Genomic DNA, 18,420 nt, shown 5'->3' with positions numbered 1-18,420 from the left:
AAAATTCAGTGCAAAAATTACTGACTTCACTAATTACCATTAAATAGAATGCATGGAAAAGCAGAAGGAAAGCTTAGTTACCCTTAGGTTCGCCATCATCATCGAGACCTTCAAAGAAGAAAGAAAAAAAAAACAAGTTCATTCCCAAAAATCAGGAAGCCCAACGAACAACTATTATATCTGACATGAATGAAAGTGACTTTTCTTTGCAGTCTTAAATGATTGGTATTTAACTTTTTTTTTAGTCCCTCAGATTAGCAAAGTCTTTTATTCAGGTGTTAATGTAGTATGGCAACAGTTAATAAAACCACCTATAATGTTGTGTCACATAATCGTACACTTTTGGTTTATATATCAGCTACACTGTGCAGTATGTCCTGATGTTGACTATGTCAGCACAACCAGCTGTACTAGAGTGCAAATTTCCAGCAGACATCTTAGCAATGAGACACCTACAGCACAAGTAGAAGTATGTGCAGGTGTTCAGGGGCAGTGTGGAAAAACAAGTGGGGAAGACATGGTTTGGTGTGTATAAACATATGTCTATAAGTGTTTTTCACAGTTTGATTACCAATAGCAATCATTACCTACCCCAGAAATGATCAACTTCTGTTTGCTCTCGAATCGAAGATTCATCCAATACTGTGGACACCATGGATGCATCAGTGGTATGGCTATTGAAACTGCTTTGGCTATAAATGGGAGAGCTGAATAGGGTTTTCCTTGGTGTCTCTCTCACACTGCCAGATCGCTTATTTGTACTTTTGCGCTGCCTTACCACCCTAGAGAACAAAGCAAAGATAAGAGACATAGCACTAAAGTGTTGTTTTTTGTTTGTTTTTTTTTTTTAAAAAAGCTTTTTCAATACAGATGTGACTAGACAAATCAGGTTTCAAAGAAAATTATCACTTTAAAGCATCTACAGTTCTGCAAAGACTTCATTATAAACCACATAATGAATATCCTTTTCAAAATTATGATAGTAAACATTGAGAACAAGGAATAAAAATAAAGTATTTTTGTACTATCACGTTCAAACAGCAAGTCTCAAGACTCCAATAAATTGTGATTATAAAAATGCTTACTTAGACTGTTCTCTGAAAGTCACGTTTCCAGAGTAAGAGCTGTCATGAAGGGTATCACTTCGGGCATCATCTGTTTTATTATGTCCTGCAGCAGCTAACCGTAAACCACGCCGTGACATTCTTGGTGAATCAAATACTGGATCTATTTTGTGTTTAGTTTCGAAATCCCGAGCATCTGAAGAATAACTTGAACTAAAGCAAAATAAGAACCGCAAAGTTACCAGAGTTGAGGAGAAAATTCCCCTAGAAACAAACATGCCATTCAAGTTAGACTGTTTCCATTAAAAGTAGTTTATCCAGGGCTGTGGAGCAAACCCCACACGATACACTGTATTACTCAAACAGTTTAGGAGTATGTAGGTATTCAAGGTTCTCCCAAGCAATTCCCATTACAAGTTTAACAATGGAAAGCAAATCACAGTTAAAAAGAAACAACTGCCATGGAAAACACGTTTGCAGTTGACCCAGAGTAAACATTCATAGCGCAGCCCCCCCCACACAGAACTTTTGAGATCAATTGAAGAGACGAAGCCATTTCTGACAAAGTTTATCGTGCCTAGCAACAAATTAAAACTCACAGTACACTAAGTCACAAGGTAGTTTCATTTTCATTTTTGTTTCACGTTTCATCACACAAAGGGCAAATTTACACACAGACAAGCTTCACACCAATATCCCAGGAACACTATACACACCTTTACACTTAAGTCTCTCAGAATCCTCCTGAAAACTCACAATGAAAGCAAAGCAGCAACACAAGGCAAATACAAATAGATTAAGCAGAAGGATCAGTAAGACAAACGTTTCCTAAAACAGAAGCTTCGCCTTGAGCTAAACTTGCGCTCACAATGAACAGAAACATTCAGTTATGTAACTGAGCAGAGCTTGTCATCGCAGGGCATCCTGCAGCAGGCCAGCTCCTAGAACCACTCAGCACTGTGAACCAAAGGGTCTAAACTCAAAACGCTCTAGGTCAGCACACCAATGGAGTCCGTCCCCTGCTGGGCCGCAGAAATATGCAAAGCTGTAACAGAAGGTGCTTTAATACTCCTGGGGTTGGGTTTTCTTTTTTGATGGGAAAAAAACACAACTGAGAAATATATGAAGTATTGAAGCAGCTTCCTCACCAAAATCCCTAGAACGAACAAACAAGTTAGAGCTGAGCGAATATTCTCCTGTGCAATAAGAATTTAAAATGGATTCTTTCCTGTTAAGAAGGCATCCAAACAGCTGCTGTAAAATGTAATTTTGCAAAAGCAACCTTTCTGATGCAAACAATAGAAATCACAGAACATTACAAAGTAATCGTATGGAAGTGGTGCGTTACTCTGGCATACAAATAAATTAACATCACGAGTCCTCCTAGCTACACTTACAGCAGTGACTTAATTCTGATGAGGGGGTGCTTCTGAAGCAAGTTTCTTGATTGCTGCACAATGTGAAATAAAGCACATAAGGTGCAACTGAGTTAGAGCACGTCAACTGAATTTCTTTTGCCTAAAAAAAATAGTTTCTTTCCTGCAATGCGCTGAGTTTGGTGCTCCAGCAGCAGACAGGCAGTCAGCTCACAGAACCAGACCAGAGTTTGTCTGGAATGGCTTCTTCTATTGCCCAGAGGTAGGCAGATCTGACAGCAGGTGTTTGGCACCACCTGCCTGATTGTACTGATCTGCCTGCTAATGCTGCCATGCACAGTGCAACCTTGGGCAAGGCAGGAGTCTTAAGCACGGCTTAAGATCAATCTGGCATACTTTATACATTATGCTGATTAATCCTTCCCGATGTTTGGGGTGAGGGGAAAAGGAAACACAGGAGCAGCCTCATGTGAGAACAGACTTAGTTTTCATCTGGATAGGCACAGAAGGCTGTAACAGAGTTTTTTCAAAAATGGTACATTTAAGCAGTTTGCACTGTGACCGATGTGAATCGAGAATACAGGTTAAATAGGGCTCTTCCTGTTGTTCATCCTGAAATGACCAGCCTCAATAGTTAACTGTTGAGTCCCTCCCTAAACAGTTGTTTCAGAACTCAGTTTTGCTATTTACACTTGCCACTATCATTTGCTTTGCCTCATCTTTGCCCAACGTTTCTTACAGACACTCAATTCACAAGAACACAAAGTACACAGGACAAGCCGACAGCTGTAAGCAGCCTCAATTTGTTTCTGTTTGCAAACACTTGCTGTTATTAGGGATGTCAATGAGCATTTGTATCAATTTGGGTTCAATACACAGCCTGGAGGTGGGCTCTACTACCTAAAAAAAAAAGTCACTGTACCTTTTATTCTAAACAAAAAAGAGCTTATCTTGCTTACACAGGAAAATAATTCTTTTCATACTGAAATAAAGTCTCCAAAGGCAGGACAGCGTCTACAGATCTAACTTGCCATTTCACTCCCCACATTTTGAGAAACAGATCTTTTCCTTCCACAAAAGAGGCATTACAGCAAACAAAAACCAGTCCTTCCTTTCAGGAGACAGAAGTGAACCTGTACATGGATGGTATTTCTACCTAGTATGCACAGCTAGCCAAAAAACACTAAAGGCAGGATGCAGTTAGCCTACACTGCTAGGTTACCTAGGAGACAGTGCAGATGGGTTCCTTCCCCTGACAAGCAGCTCCCCCGGCTGCGGGCAGACCTGCTGACTTATCCAATCTTACATCTATTTCCAGCTTCTTAGCTATTACCTTGATACCTCCTTCACATGAGATCTGCAGAGTAAGAATGCCCTAGAATTCAGAGGGATTATTCTCAAGTTGTACCTTTACAAGCGGAATGAGAATGACATCTGCCAATTTTAGCACACATGTACCTTTGTCTAGAGGACAGCATCATGTATTTTGTGAGCATTCCTCAGCACAAAGCGGGCATTAATGCTCTTGATTAGTTAAGAGCACAATAGAAAAGTGCTATAGCTACATTTCTCTTAGGTGTAAAGAGACATCATAAAACATGGACACAGGCATACAAACAGCATACAACCATTTACATGCCTTCTGACCAGGGCATCACACATCCACAGAATGGCCTGGGTTTGAAGCAGCTTTAAAGACCACCCAGCTCCACCCCGTGCCATGGCAGGGATGCCACCTGCTAGGTCAGGGTGCTGTCCAACCTGGCCCTGAACACCTCCAAGGCATCACTTACAGCAACTGACCAAGGGCGCTACCCTTTGATTAGTCCCAGAACACATACAGTCATTTACCTAATTATTTCACTGAAAGATGAATCCTGATTTAATGCTTTGGGACAAAAATTAAACTGAAATTTTATCATTTTAATTCAGGCTTGGAAAAAAAAAGTGTTAGAGGTACCTGAATTGACAAAAACATCTCAAAAGATGTTGTTTCAAAAGATCTCAAGAGGAGAGATCAGCGTGAAGAGGGGGCGTAAATTACATGTTGACAAGTGAGTGCGATTCACAAGTTTGACTCGCATTTTGAGGAGGATAAAAGGTTATTTAGCTGTATCAGTTTAATATTTTTCTGATCTGGGCTGAAAGAGTACAAGCACAAAGTACAAGCACTACAAACAGCTATGAATACACAGTAATCCCTGTAAGTATTAATAGAAATTCTATTAATAGTTTATAACCAACTCTACATGTATTAATAGCTTTATGGCATCTGGATTCATTAAACTTTTTTCCAATGCTATACACACAAGCAAATTTCTTTAAAGAAGCCCACAGACAGATTTTGTAAAGATGGAATTGTCAAAGGCAGAACAAGACTTAGCAAGATGTAAGCAAAGCAAACGCAGGCAGAGATGGAGGGAATGAATTTCAGCATGAAAACACTTCCAATGAGCAACTCCCCTAACTCACCCTTTCTTCAGGTTATTCCAATATTAATTGGCACAACGCTGAAAAAGTTATACGAGTAATACATGGCTTTCTGCAGATTTAGCATGCAGACTGCAGTTTACTCTTAACACCCTGAAAGCAGGCACTGCACCAAGCAGTTTTCCCCCATTATTTTAGGATTTTGGGCTTCATATAATTTTTTCAAGAGGAAATTTTAGAGTGCTGTCTAATCCTTTCTTCCTACCCAAGGAAAAGTTACAATGAGAAAATGTTGACCTAGTTTAACTATACCTGCCTTCATTAAGGCCATTTTAAAATTTCAGTTTATCAAGCTCTGTTTTAACACAGAAAAACAGGATGCCAAAAAGCTTTGAGAAGTGTAACCCTCCCTTTCTATGAGGAATTCTTTACAATTTATCAGCTTTGCAATGTAACAGTCTTTGTTTACATAGGAAGTCAAACACTTTCTACATACTTTCCACACAAAAGCTACTAAAGTTAAGATGAACTATACTCCAAATTCACTATAGGACTTATCATTCTGCATCCTCCCTTCCTGGCAGGCTAATCTTGCTTGTATGGTATTTTTGTCTGCTTCAGTGGAAACCAACTCATAGATGACAAAATAGTAAGCAAGGAGACAAACCTAGCTCAGACTGAAATTAACATGGGGTTAGAACAAGCATGCCATTGAAGTTTATGTTTCTAGTACTTTTCAAAAGAGTATTACAATGTAAATAAACAAATCTTGATAACTGTAGTTAGTACTAAGATCTTCTTATTCTCTCCTCTGCAAGAAAGACTAGTTGCTGTGGAGAAGATCGTAGTGTTGAACATAGTAGTATTGTTTCAGGCAAATGTAACAACACAGGAAAAGAAATCCAATTAGATGACAATTGCACAGCTCAGTTTAAGAAAGATATGCTCACACAGACATCAAATCATCATCTAAACAACCTAAGGAATCAAAGTCAGCTTCTATTGTCCAGCACGCCCACTTGTATTTAATCAACATTTAACCAATCGTTTTCTAGAGCTACAGGAAGAGCTGCAATTTGTTTTAATTGGTACAACATAAACACATTCCATTTTGCAAGAGCTTCTGACAGTCTATAGTTAAGAAAACGACACTCCCCCAGATGAAAAAGCTACATGGTTTTAGAGTATACAAAAACAATTAAATTCTATAAGTATTACATTCTACAATTTTGTCAATTCCTGGTTTAATGGCAAGAAGCCAAGTATCCTGAAAGCTAAATACTAGATTAACACGTTAAATACATAATAGTGATTTACAAGCACAGAATAGAAAAAGGATCTTAATGATTTTTTTTTTAATCCTAAAATAGCCAAACCAGTAACTCAGACCCATTCATGCATACTTGCTTCAAAATGCCTTTATTAATTCAACAGGAAAAACTAGACGGATTTAATCAGCAGACTATCTCCTCTATTAACATTCAAAAAACTCAAATGGGTATTGCATCTATTTTGAGTAGTGTAACACTGAAAATAGTAGACACACTACAGAGTTGTTTTCTGAAAACCGAAGTGTCTAATGGTCAGATTAATAAAAATATAGGGAAAAAACAAGTTCATTAGAATACAGCTTTTTGTATTTGCACAACAAGCAATTTTGGTTATAAAGAGTGACCAATGCGCAACTTCCAGACAAATTCCACACTAGCAGCAATCAGGACATACTAATCAGTATTTTATAGTGGAAAATAATGCTAAGTCACAAAAGCAAACACACAGAACTTGCAATAGAAACATCTAAGAATTTGGTGACTTTTAGAGAGAGAACAGAAATCGTAACTAGGTGGAGACTAGTTTATTCACAGTAACTAATAAACACTGAGTCATATCACAGCCACTGTCCCATCAGTTCAGCATGTATCCTTTCCTCCACTTAGGACACCAGTTATTTTCAAAACAGACGAGTTAAAGCACACTTCTTTAGAGAGGCTGTCTACTTACCGTGAAAGCTATACTCTCCAGAATTAACAACAATCAGAGCACAGACAGTTCCGCTACAAGAAGAAAAGAGTTCTCACCTGAGTGCATATGTATAGCCAGTGTTCTCTGGCACACATTGGGGAGGAGTATACATGTGAAGTCGTGAAAAATCCATGTTGACTGTTTCAAATCATACTGTAAAAGGTGAAAATAAAGCAATGCAATGACTTAAAACTATGTATAGTCAATGTAAGAGCCCTTGCATTGTTCAGCCTGTGTTACGAAGTATTGAAATAATAAAAGCTGTTACCAAAAATATGGAGCTCTCAGTATTTCAGCAGTATTGCTGCTAGTGCTAGATAGCCCTTATCATTACTGCATGAAGCTCAGTGTACTTCTTCTGACTGCAGTTGGGCGTTTTTTTTTTTATGATACTCTATTTTCGGCAATTTCCGAGTTCTCTGGCACGTTACTGTAGCGTGAGCCAAGCCTTTATCAGCACTGAACTACACCACTTCCATATGAACTGAGTGATGCTGCCAGCCCCAAAAGCTAAACAATACAGATTTTAACATGTTGCCTTGCTTTCAGAGGTCTCTTCATAATGAGTTTTGCTCCAAAAGCCCATTGAGCAAAGCACGGGCTGTTTCGTGCACTAACAAAGTGTAGTACATGAAACGTGAGAAAGTTTTTACATATATTCAAATCATTTTATTCTGTAACCTTTGAACATGATCCAGTAAGCAGCAAGGTTCCCTGTGTTTCACATTAAATTGTATTTATTATTGTATTTATTTTCAGTTAACTTGTGTACTTGTGTCATAGAAATACTAACACGCCCTAACTGAAGAGCCAAGTGCAGAATGACTCACGTGGCTAGAATTTTCCAGAGTGCCAGCCACTTAAAGAAAATACACACACTGAACAAAAACAAACCCAAAAACTTGCAAAAACTTTTCACAGGGTCTTCAAAAAGATATTACAGTTTTAGGAAGGAAAAAAAAAAAAAAGATGTATCAAGAAACTTGTGTGACTATTTGTAGTGCTATGTAAACTTGAACTTTTAAAATATCTGCAAAAAAACTTAATCCTGTCTCTACTCAATTAGTTACAAGAAAGCTGTTTTGCTTTTCTAGAAAATAGTCTTCAATAGTAGGTTACTGATAGTTAACAAGTAGGGACCAGGCTATTCTGGAATCACATGGTTAGTAATGTGGAATCCTGGCTATTTTCAGATTATCTATGGCTCCTGTTTCAGCAGCAGTAAGAGATATTCCACACAACTGTATTGACATGCCTAAACTAAAATGAAAATATCCTTAGCTACACTGTAATCAAAACATCAACAAATATCTCATTTTGGGGTTGTTTACTATGCCGAACTGAGTTTTCAGTTGTAGAGTGGCCTACACATAAGAAATAAGGACAAAAAACAGAGTTGCAGGTACAACTAAAGCCAGTTCAAAAGGAAATCTCTGCACGTAACACTAAACGCTGCTCTTTGCCACTCCACCTGCAGCCCCCAAATCCTGGTATCAGGTTGGATAGGGCTTTGAGCAGCCTGGTCCGGTGGGAGGTGTCCCTGCCCATGGCAGGGCGTTGGAAGTAGGTGATCTTTAAGGTCCCTTCCAACCCAACCCATCCTACAATTCTATGTCAATAGGCTAGGAGGGTACTTCCACTGCTACTGGCAAGTGTTTCTCTCTTGTTTTTAAATTGAAAGTTACAGGCCTAAACACTGTAGCTTTCTGAATGCTAGCACCTCCCATGAATTTGTAGTGTTAATGAGAAATAATATCTCTGGCTTCTGCTCTTTACACACTAGCTCCTGAAGATTAGGAAAAAAAAAAAAAAGGCATTTCCATTAAGTCATCTTTCTCTAAATTTGCTTCACTTGTCCCAGAGCCATAATGCTTTCACTGGCTTGTGCATCACGTTTGTTCTTGCTTAGAGGAAGTTTGGCTCAGTAGTGCAGAAGCATTAGCAAAGCAGTCTAATTCTTTGCTAGAATAAGCAGCACATACTGCTGGAATGAACAGCAACCACTGCCATACTTCAACAAACAGAGCTCAGGAAACTGAGACCAGACAGCAACGAGCCCCCCAATAATGAAAGTGGAAACACAGTGAATTTTGAGTTGAGGGATGTTGACATTGAAGACTGGACTTAGGATGAAACACTGGCAATTCAACAACTGATGTCATGCTCCTGACATCCAGCAATATTTTCCCACATAGGGAACTTGCTCGCATAGCCTAGCTTTCCATAGCTACCAGCCCTCCCCTGTCTGCTACTCACGTAGGCAAGACAAAGGCAGACCAAAAAATAACATGCTGGCTTGGCTCAGCTTTTTTCCCCCCTGTTCTTTTCTTCTTTCCCACCAGTTCTCTTTAGTTGATTTCTGAAGAAATCGAATGCTAGAATTGCCATCATTTTATCTGATAAAGTTTGAAACATACCATTTAGCTACATAAAATGAGTACTTGACAATGGCATTGCTAACTAAAAGCCTTGCATGCATTAATGCCTAGGTCTATTAATAGTTGGCTTTCATAGCACCAAGATCTCCAGTAGGGACAAGGAGTTCAGCATCTAAACATCCCACAGCTAGAAATTGCACTTAGAAAATTTAGGGACTTTGTTTGACTCACTGTTGGTCTGATACTCTAAAATTAATTCAGAATCAAAGGGAAAACCATTTACTCAATTTTTTGAAGTAACAAAACTGCCTTAACTGACTTAAACAGAACTTAAATTTTAATAGGTATAACCAAAACTTTCAAAAATAGGCACCTAAAATCTATTACGAAGCTGGATTTATTTTTTTTAAACCTTGCTACTAGTTCAATAGTCGAATTTTACGTAACCACTTCTTTAAGACAACCCCCCACAGCCCCTCCTCAGAACAAATAATCAGCCCATTTTATTCTGAAATATTCTACATACTTACTACAGCAGAACTTTAAACTACAGAGCAGACCAGGTGTGGTGGGTGGAAGACAATAACTCCCTCTAATTTGTTCACTCTTGTTTGACAGCACTCCAGCATTCACCCATCCCAGTAATTCCTCCTGTTTATGAAACTTCCATATACAACTGAATCAGAAAAAAGGCACGCTAACAGAATAGTTTGGAATTTCAAAACTACAAAACCTGGCAGGGAACCTGAGAGGTAGTCTCAGTACTTATTTCCAGTTTCATCATTTTCAGGGGCTCACCAGCCTTCTGACTTGGCTACCATAGACCTGTCTGGACCAAGATTAATGCAGGCTTTGAGTACCAGTTTGCTGCAAGCATTAGTAGGCCTAGATTTTAACCACACCTTTTTTTTTTTCTTTAGAAAGACCATAAAACATTTTTATTACTATTTTTTAAAGCAGTTAGATATGTTAAGACAACTTAAAGGCAACTGAAGAGAAGCACATGTTTAATCTGAAACGGAAGCAGCGCCTAGATAGCCCTGTCATACCACTACTTCGACTTACAAACCAGCTTCTCTCCTACAGAGACAGCTGGATTATCTGCTTTTAGGGGAAGCAGACAAAAAGTCATCTCAAGCATCATCTCTCTCTTGCTATCCAACTGAATCAGTGTTTGAGTAAATCAGCAGAGTAGAAGTGCAGGAGAAAACAAGTTCTGAGCTGGGCAGAACAGAAGGAAGCCCTGGGATTCTTCTGATCAGCACAGAACTGAGCTTTGAACAAAGCTCCCTGGCTGTCTCCAGAGGACGCTGACTATGAAGTGTCCGAGTGACACCAGCTTGTAAGTCTGTTTACCTAACAGAACTATACGCTTGATCATCACTTTCAGAATCAAACTGCCTCAATAAAACCCTAACAGCACTGCTGGAAGCTTCCTTGGTTTTATTGTTGTTTTTATTGTTGTTGATAGGATGCTTTGACAGGGGCCTTGGAGCACAGAAGTGTCACAAGAGGGAAGGCAGCACCAAATATATGTTGTATTATGCACTACAAATATGTACCAGGGAAAGGATAGCCTCCACTTACTCTTTTTTTTGGGCTACAGAGACAAAAATACTTTCTAGGCACTTTCTAACGAACACCCCTTGCAACAAAGGAAGCAGCAGATGGGCATTTCACAAGTGGGACCCTGGCAGAGCAGAAACACCCACCAGGAAGTCTGCTAAATAGAAGAAAACCGAAACCTAAATTTCCCAAGGCCCAGAAAACTTTTGTAATTGCTGGACCACCCTGTGACAGAGGACACAAAGGAAGCAAGCCAGGACTTGTGCAATACTTTAGCTTTTTTGGGGGGATCACAAGTACTTATCAGTAAAATAAATCAGCTGTCTACAGCAAACTGACAGTTATGTCACAAATCAGGAATGAGAAAGTTTGCAACAAAGTATAGCTTATATTATAGATTACAAGGTTAGTAATAAATGATGTATTTAAAGCCTTAGAAAGATGTCAGCAGTACTACAAGTAGAACCTATTCTACCCCTATCTTTTAAAGCAAATGAACTCATTTAAGCGACTACGACCTCAAAAACTACTCTGACTTTTGGGCAAAATTGTTAACAGCAATGGAAATCTAGCATGTAACCTTAGCAGTTCCTGAGAGCAACCTATTTTTACTTGTAATTTCAAATTTTATAGTAGTATTCAGAATAACCAAAGAAATTTCTTCTTTGTATAAAAGGCAAAATAATTATACCCCTGAAGTACATTTCCATATATCCAAATAACTACAAGTTTAAACAGGCTGAAGAGCAAAGAGCTCCATGCTAAATCAACATTTTATTAAAAATACACATTGTTAAAAGATCAGCACTCTTAAAACAGAAGCAAACGAACAAGACAGTAATCAAATTCACGTTTTAAACTACACGTTACCGTTGAGTGTTATAAGAGAGATCCCCAAACACAGCTGTCAAGCTGAAACGCTAGTAACGAAGAAGAGGTTTTCCACAAAGAGGTAAAAGCGAATATTCACAGTAAGCGCCTTTTAAATGGCTTTTGAAGGGAAGGCTGACAGAAGCCAGCCACACATGCAGCTACAGCGAGGCAATAAACACGGCTGCTCATTGTTTACACACACGCAGCACCCGGAGCGCTGCATGGCAAGGCACTGAGTCACTTTACAAAGGAGGGAGCCTCCGCGCTGTCTCACGGACAGGCACCGGGTGATTTTATAAAGCAGGGACCTCCACGTTATCCCCCAGCCGGTTACAAAGAGCCGAAAGGCGAGGCCGGACGCCGCTAGCGAAGCGGCTCGGCTCCCCGCCGCGGACCTGCCTCCTTCGGGTTCCAAGAGCCGCTCCAAAAGCCCGAGCTCGCTCGCTCGCTCACGCAGCTCTCCCGGCCGCTGCCCCCAGCAAATGGAGGCGGTGCAGAGACCCGAGAAGGGCCCGGTACCGGCCCGGAGGGGAACCGGGCTCTGGCGCCCGGGTGCCGGTGCCCCGCCGAGCGCTGAGGGCAGCGAGCGCCGTCACAAAATGGCCGCCTGGGCCCACAAAGCCCGGAGGCCGCGGCGGTCGGGGGCGGCCGCTCCGAGCCTCCCGTGCCACTCAGAGCCGCGCTTGGAAGCCACTGGACGAGGCCGCTGGGGCCAGCCCTCGCCGCTCTTAACCCCTGAGCTGCTGCGAGCAGCAGGGCAGGAGGGATGCGCTCTTTGGAAGCGCGGAGTTGCGCGGTGTGCTCGTGCGCTGAGGGGAAGTGCGCTGACAGAGAGCGAAAAGCGCGGCGTGCTCAGCATCTCGCACTCCCTGCTTACCTAATAAAATAGCTTCAATATTAACTGTCTAATAGCAAAAATACAACCCAGCATCCCACTCGGTATCCGGCTCCCAACTCTTTACCTGCATACCCCAAAAAATCTTCAACTTGCACTCACCAAACCGCAAGTCAGTGGAACAGCGCAGCCACAGTAGGTGACGTATCACAAGAAGAAGCCTTGATGACAAAACTCAACAATAAAGTGATCACTTACAACGTACAAGCCCCACAGCTCACTTTCCTGTTATTAAAATCAATATGAATAAAGCCCTTCAGGTGAACAATGAAATTAGTCGTTGGCTTGTAAATTCAACAGAAGCACAAACCCCCTAACAGCCAACTCCAAAGCACTAAGATTTGTTTATTTTTTTAAATTTGCCAAAGTGAGATTTTCAGTTCAGTTTTGTGAAATGATAATCAGAAAAACAGAGAGGGTGAGATACAGGGATTGCAAGCATTGCAGAAACACTGATCCTGGAGTTTGCAATCTAAGATTTTCCTTTTCTGTAACAGATGATAGACTTGTAGACTTGTTTTTAATAAATGGAGACAAAGCAGGGCAAATCAAACACTTTTTCTTTTCAGCCAACATAAAACTTTGTGAGACCACCACAAAACAGGCGCTGCATCTAAACAGTTCCACGTTCCACCAGCCCCCCATCATTACGGGGGAGAAACCAAACCTGGCTATCACGTGCCAAACACACCTCTACAATCTCGAAATGAACCCAATACTGACCTATGTGATGTTATTCTGTAATAAAGCCACAGACAGGGCTGATACCTTTTAACAATGCGCTCCCTACAGGAGCAGCACACAGACAGGAGCCAGCCTGAGGTACCAGCCCGAGGGGGCACAGCCTGGGCAGGACCAAAGCTTTGGTTACAGCCTGTCAGATCCGCACTAAAGCCAAGTGACTGTATAACACCAAACGCTACAGCACACATAGCGACTCTCCCAAAATCAGTGTGTGAAGGTCTTGGTTATAGTTACCTCTAAAAAAAAAAGCAACACACCAAGAGCCAGGCCAAGAGGGACCCAAGCAGCAGCTAGCTACGGCAGATTTCCTGCTCCCGCTCCAGCAGCGCCGATTCAAACAGCTTTAGGCGCCAAGACGAGGCCAACACCCGACCCAGTGAGTGCAGCCTCCCTTCCTGGCGCCTTCCTGCGCCTTATCGCCTACCCCCGAGGGACCACAGCGGCTGGGCCAGGGCAGGCACCCTCAGAGCCCAGGGAGAAACCGATGGGAAGGGAGCGTGCGGCGACAGGGAGAGCCGAGGGCTCCCCAGAGGGCGGCTGCCCAGGGCGGGCCGAGGCGGTTGCTGCCACCGCCTGTCAGCGGGCGAGGGGAAGGAAAGCGCGGCTGCCGGCGGGGCGAGCTGCTCGCCAGCCCGCCTGCTCCCAGGAAAGGCGGCCAGAGCCGTGAGGGGAAGGGGAGACACCCGCCCGCTCAAGGCCCCTTCCCTTCCCGCGGGGAGGCTCCGCCTGCCGGACGAAAGGCCCAGGGAGGCGGCTGAGGAGCGGCCGAAGGGGCGCAGGCAGGGGCCGGTCGTTACCTGGTGCCGGTGGAGCGAAGGAAAGGCAGAGCCCGCGGCAGCGGCGGCAGAGATTGGCCTCGCCCCGCCCGTTTTACCGAGGCCGCCGGGAGCCCCCGCCCGCCCCGCCCGCGCTGTGCCGCCGGCAGTGGCCCGCCCTTGGACCGGGACAACGGCTCCGGCCCTGCCACCTCACGGATTCCCCGTCCCTCACCCGCTGCGGCTCCTGAGGTGGCTCTGCCGCTGCTCCTGCCCCGGGCTCTGCCCGCCGGGCGGCCCCAGGCCTCGGCGTCCCCCTCAGCAACGTGAGGCCTTGGGCAGCTGTGAGTGCAGAATGCCCGCTAACCGGGCAGCCGAGCAGCTCGGGGTTGGTTTTCCTTTCGCCTGCCGCTTTCCGATGGGATTTCCCAAAGCTCTGGCAGGCTGAAGTGCTTTTGAGCCCGTGCTCCGCACAAAAGAGCATCAGCCCCCAGTAACCACTGGACTACTGCGCTAAAACAAAATGTCACGGACCTGTTTTCAGCAAAGGAGTTGAGGCTTGAAACAAGCCCTTCTGCTCAAATATTTAGGGAGTGTATGCAAATACAGTCAATGTGAAATCTGTGGCTCAGTTACTTTTTCTAAATCTTCGGTCCCCCCAGCCCTACAATGGGCTTGGTGCTGTGATATACTGCAGTCAGCAACTGCTCAAATGGAAGAACAGGGTATGGGTAACTTAGTATGTAACCAGCCCAAAAACATTTATTTACTGGTGTTCAAGAGAAATGACTCAGCCTGCTAGGAAACACTGGGTCATAAATATGTTACTATTAAATAAAGAGGCTCTTTGTACTAGTTTGGATGCAAAATTGGTGAGAAGTTAGAAGAATGAAAAGTAACATCGGGACATTCAAATAAGTCACCAGCTAACATCAATGTAGCACCGACTTTAGGCAATGATTGTTTATTTTAAAAGATCTATGTTCTAGTTATGTGAAAATTTTAACATGCTGTAACCAAAGTTGAGCTGATCCCAACACCTGAAATCTAGCACATAATTTGGTAAGACATTCAGCCAGTCACAACCTCACAGTAGGTGGCTCAATAGTTTGCAGAAAGGTGAGTTACCTCCCTCTGCTGACTACACCTTCTCTTTCTGTACTTTGCAACTGTTTTTGTGTCTTTAGAGCAGAAAATGCACAAGACGGAACAAAAATCACTGAGCTTAAATCTCTCAAAGTCTTTGGCGGTACAAGGCCAGGTCTTCTCAGGATCTTCTCCACCCGTTCCACTGGAGCCCTGCCAGGGCAGGGTGCACTCTGCTCTAGCAGAACAAAGCACGTATCACTCCCTGGGCACTGCTCCAGCTCCCCAGGCGTCTTGTCTTGGGCAGCTGTTTTTTGCGTCAGAGCCAGGCCAAGAGGCTTGAGAAGGATGGCTTAGATTCATCTCTGCCTCTGCTCCCTGGCTATGAGGAGCAATAGAGCCTTTCGCTTCTAGAATTTAAGTGAAACTTGGTCCAATAGTCCAATTTTGTTAAAATAAGCTGGCACACAGTTAATTTTTCCACAGTTCAGGGAAACAAACAAACAAACAAACAAATAAACAAAAAAACTACTCTGTAGCAAATAAAAACTATTTCAAAAATTTTCAGCAACCAACAATGAGCTCTAAAACATAAAGCAGGCTCAATTTTATCAGCTAAACCAAATTCTGTAGAAAAATGGTCAATAGGAATAAAAATTGATTGTATTAGAAGTATTTCAGTTTTGATGCTCTAGAAAGCAGTTATGTATTTAGAAAAAAAAAAAAAAAAAGAAAAAAAAAAACTTTGTTAACTGACACCAGGTATAGGGAAACTACAATGCATGGCCAAACAATCCAAGGGCCACGTCTAGTTCCCCTCTCTTTGCACATGCTTGCTTTCTTCCCTTCCAGTTCGACTGTGATTCCCAGAGCATTCCTGCACTCACACCTAGCAAACCTGTTCTGCTGTATTCTTGCCCTTGCTATCAACCACAAAGTTAGAGGTACTCACAGCAATTAAAAGTGTGAGCTGAACATGACAGTGACCAGTGCAGTAAGGAGTTTCTGACTGGTAAAACTGGGCACTGCACACTGCTGTGCATGTAGGAAAAGCTAAGGGCACAGGGAGCTCAGCAGCAGCATGAGGATGGCCCCTGGCTCCAGGGTCTTGTGGCAATGTGTGGCAGGGATGTACCGGGCAAGGGGGACTCTGTAGAAACACTCCTGTGTGAGGATGTGTGGTGACCTTTATGTCCATGGATGAGGGGATGATCATGTATATGCATTAGTATGAAAATTGCCTAAAGTATCTGAAAGTCTGATTTCTCTCTTGACAATTAAAGAAAAAGTTTCTCACCAGACATTTTGGTTAAACTGATGAGGGCCCCTTCTTCACACCATCACTGGTGTCGGCCGAAGGAAATGGGTGCTCCATGCAGTGTAGTTCAATTACCAGTAAAAAGGGAACTGCAAAGCACTTCAATTTTGCCACTAGATCCTGCCATCGTCCCGACTTACAGGGGATTTCAGACATTAACAAGAAAAGCCGATTATACACAAGGCAGGCTGACAGAGCAGCCGTTCTCCTCTCATCTGCTGCTTCAACTCAGTTACTGCCCTTCTTGAGCTTCCCTGGGGTACTGATCTCAGTAAGTGGACACAAGCCTGTTAGCTGTAATTTTTGTTGATCCTTCAGCTGCCTAATAATGAAGACATTTTGCTTTATATTTTTTCCTCTCTTTTCAAAATGTGGATAGAGCTTTGCTAGAAGGGTGGAGTTGAGGCTCAGTCCACCATGTATCTAACTGGACCAGCTCTGATCTTGTCTTCTGTGGGAAAGCCAGCAGTTTCTCACTTTCCCACACAGTGATCCTAACACAGATTCGACAAATAAAACAGACTTTGCTCTTCTCAAGCCAGCAGTTGATTTCCACAGACCAAGAGGTTACTTGGTGTCTGCAGCACTGCTGTAATGTGTGTATTCTGCTTGCACAAGTGACTTCTCATAAGCAAGGTAAAACCTACGCAATAACCAATCAGAACTCTAATCTGTATGCTCTGGTGTCTGAAAGCTTTTCAGTTAAAAGACATAGTTCACTCTAATAGTTCTATAGCTATTACAGATGATAAGACCCACAGTTAAGAGTAGGGGACTTCACAATCTATTCAGAGCAGTCATCACACACACAATATTCTGCATCAAGTTTGTCTGCTCTGTTCAAGTTATAGGTACACTTCAACAGTTTTTTCATGATTACCTCGGAGCTTCCCTCCTAACTACATTTGTCTGCCTCTTCAAACAGCAAATGTAGAAGCAAGATCCAGTTATAGCCAGAGGTTATAGCCAGAGGTTGGTATTCTGGGGAGCACACCACATGTGCAAGCAGACAAGGTGCATTAGTGCATCTTTACCATGTGATGAGATGACACAGTGCACTGCTGGACACCTGCAGACAGGCTGCCTACAATTTGCCTAAAGCATTTCTGAAGAAATGTGCAGATTGCTTACAAGGACCCACATGGGTGACAGGAGTATGGATGGGGAAACAAACTTAACCTCCAGTCTCTCCTCAAACTGCTCTCTCAAGACGTAGCCTTCTTGTCACAGTCTAGGTGCATTAATTTACAGTGCTCTCTTCACGTCTAATCAATTGATTCTATTTAAGGTGGTCAACAAACATTTAGAAGAGTCTACATTCAGTTAGCCAAATGCATACACTTACCAAAAATTTCGTTTCACTGAGAATCCAAGGATCCTCCGCAATAGGTCTTCTAGCTTGTAAGGACAAAAGTCAGAAGCATGTACGTTCGTCACACGATGGGCAGGGCTAGTAAGTCTGCTTATCTAAAGTCTGAAAGTTTGAGATAACCATTTTGCCCAAGAAAACTTGTCCTTGCTTAAAAGTTATGTAATTAATATGATCGTAATAGCATTATGCAATGAACACAAATAAAATCTAGTACACATAATAGCTGATATAGCAAGATGGAAAAAAAACACCATACACTTCAATCGTGTACCTCCTGACACAGCAAGAGGTTGCTGAAGCAAGACTTCAGGTTGTATTGAAAGAATTGGTTGCTTTGCAGTGCTTTGAAATCCTGTTTTTTTGAGAATAAGGTGTTGAATGAAATCTCAAGAGGGCTCTGCTAAGATGGCTATGTAGTCTATTTCCAGTCTAATTAGATTGGATTTTTAACGATTGATTAGACTAAGAAAACAATTTCACAGAAACACAGAATAATTCAGGCTGGAACGGACCTCTGGAGATCATGTAGTCTAAATCCCTG

General features: G+C 42.5%; 1 protein-coding gene across 19 annotated transcripts in view; it reads right to left on the bottom strand.

The window, feature by feature from the left end:
* SUN1 (Sad1 and UNC84 domain containing 1) overlaps positions 1 to 14,295 on the bottom strand; it is a 30,182-nt gene extending 15,887 nt beyond the window's left edge. For 2 of the 19 annotated variants that reach the window (XM_068699387.1, XM_068699385.1), the window contains exons 1-5: positions 12,109 to 12,388; positions 6,949 to 7,045; positions 1,086 to 1,277; positions 592 to 782; positions 82 to 108 (exon numbers count right to left, since the gene is read on the bottom strand). In XM_068699387.1, the coding sequence (XP_068555488.1) occupies positions 82 to 108; positions 592 to 782; positions 1,086 to 1,277; positions 6,949 to 7,025 (487 nt within the window). In that variant the 5' untranslated portion in view covers positions 7,026 to 7,045; positions 12,109 to 12,388. The other 17 variants (XM_068699390.1, XM_068699389.1, XM_068699374.1 and 14 more) reach the window with 16 other exon arrangements.
* Positions 14,296 to 18,420: the final 4,125 nt, after the last annotated feature.

Source organism: Anas acuta, chromosome 15, assembly GCF_963932015.1.
Source record: "Anas acuta chromosome 15, bAnaAcu1.1, whole genome shotgun sequence".
NCBI lineage: Eukaryota > Metazoa > Chordata > Aves > Anseriformes > Anatidae > Anas > Anas acuta.
Note: the sequence above shows the minus strand (reverse complement) of the source record. Positions and strands in the feature narration are given on the sequence as shown.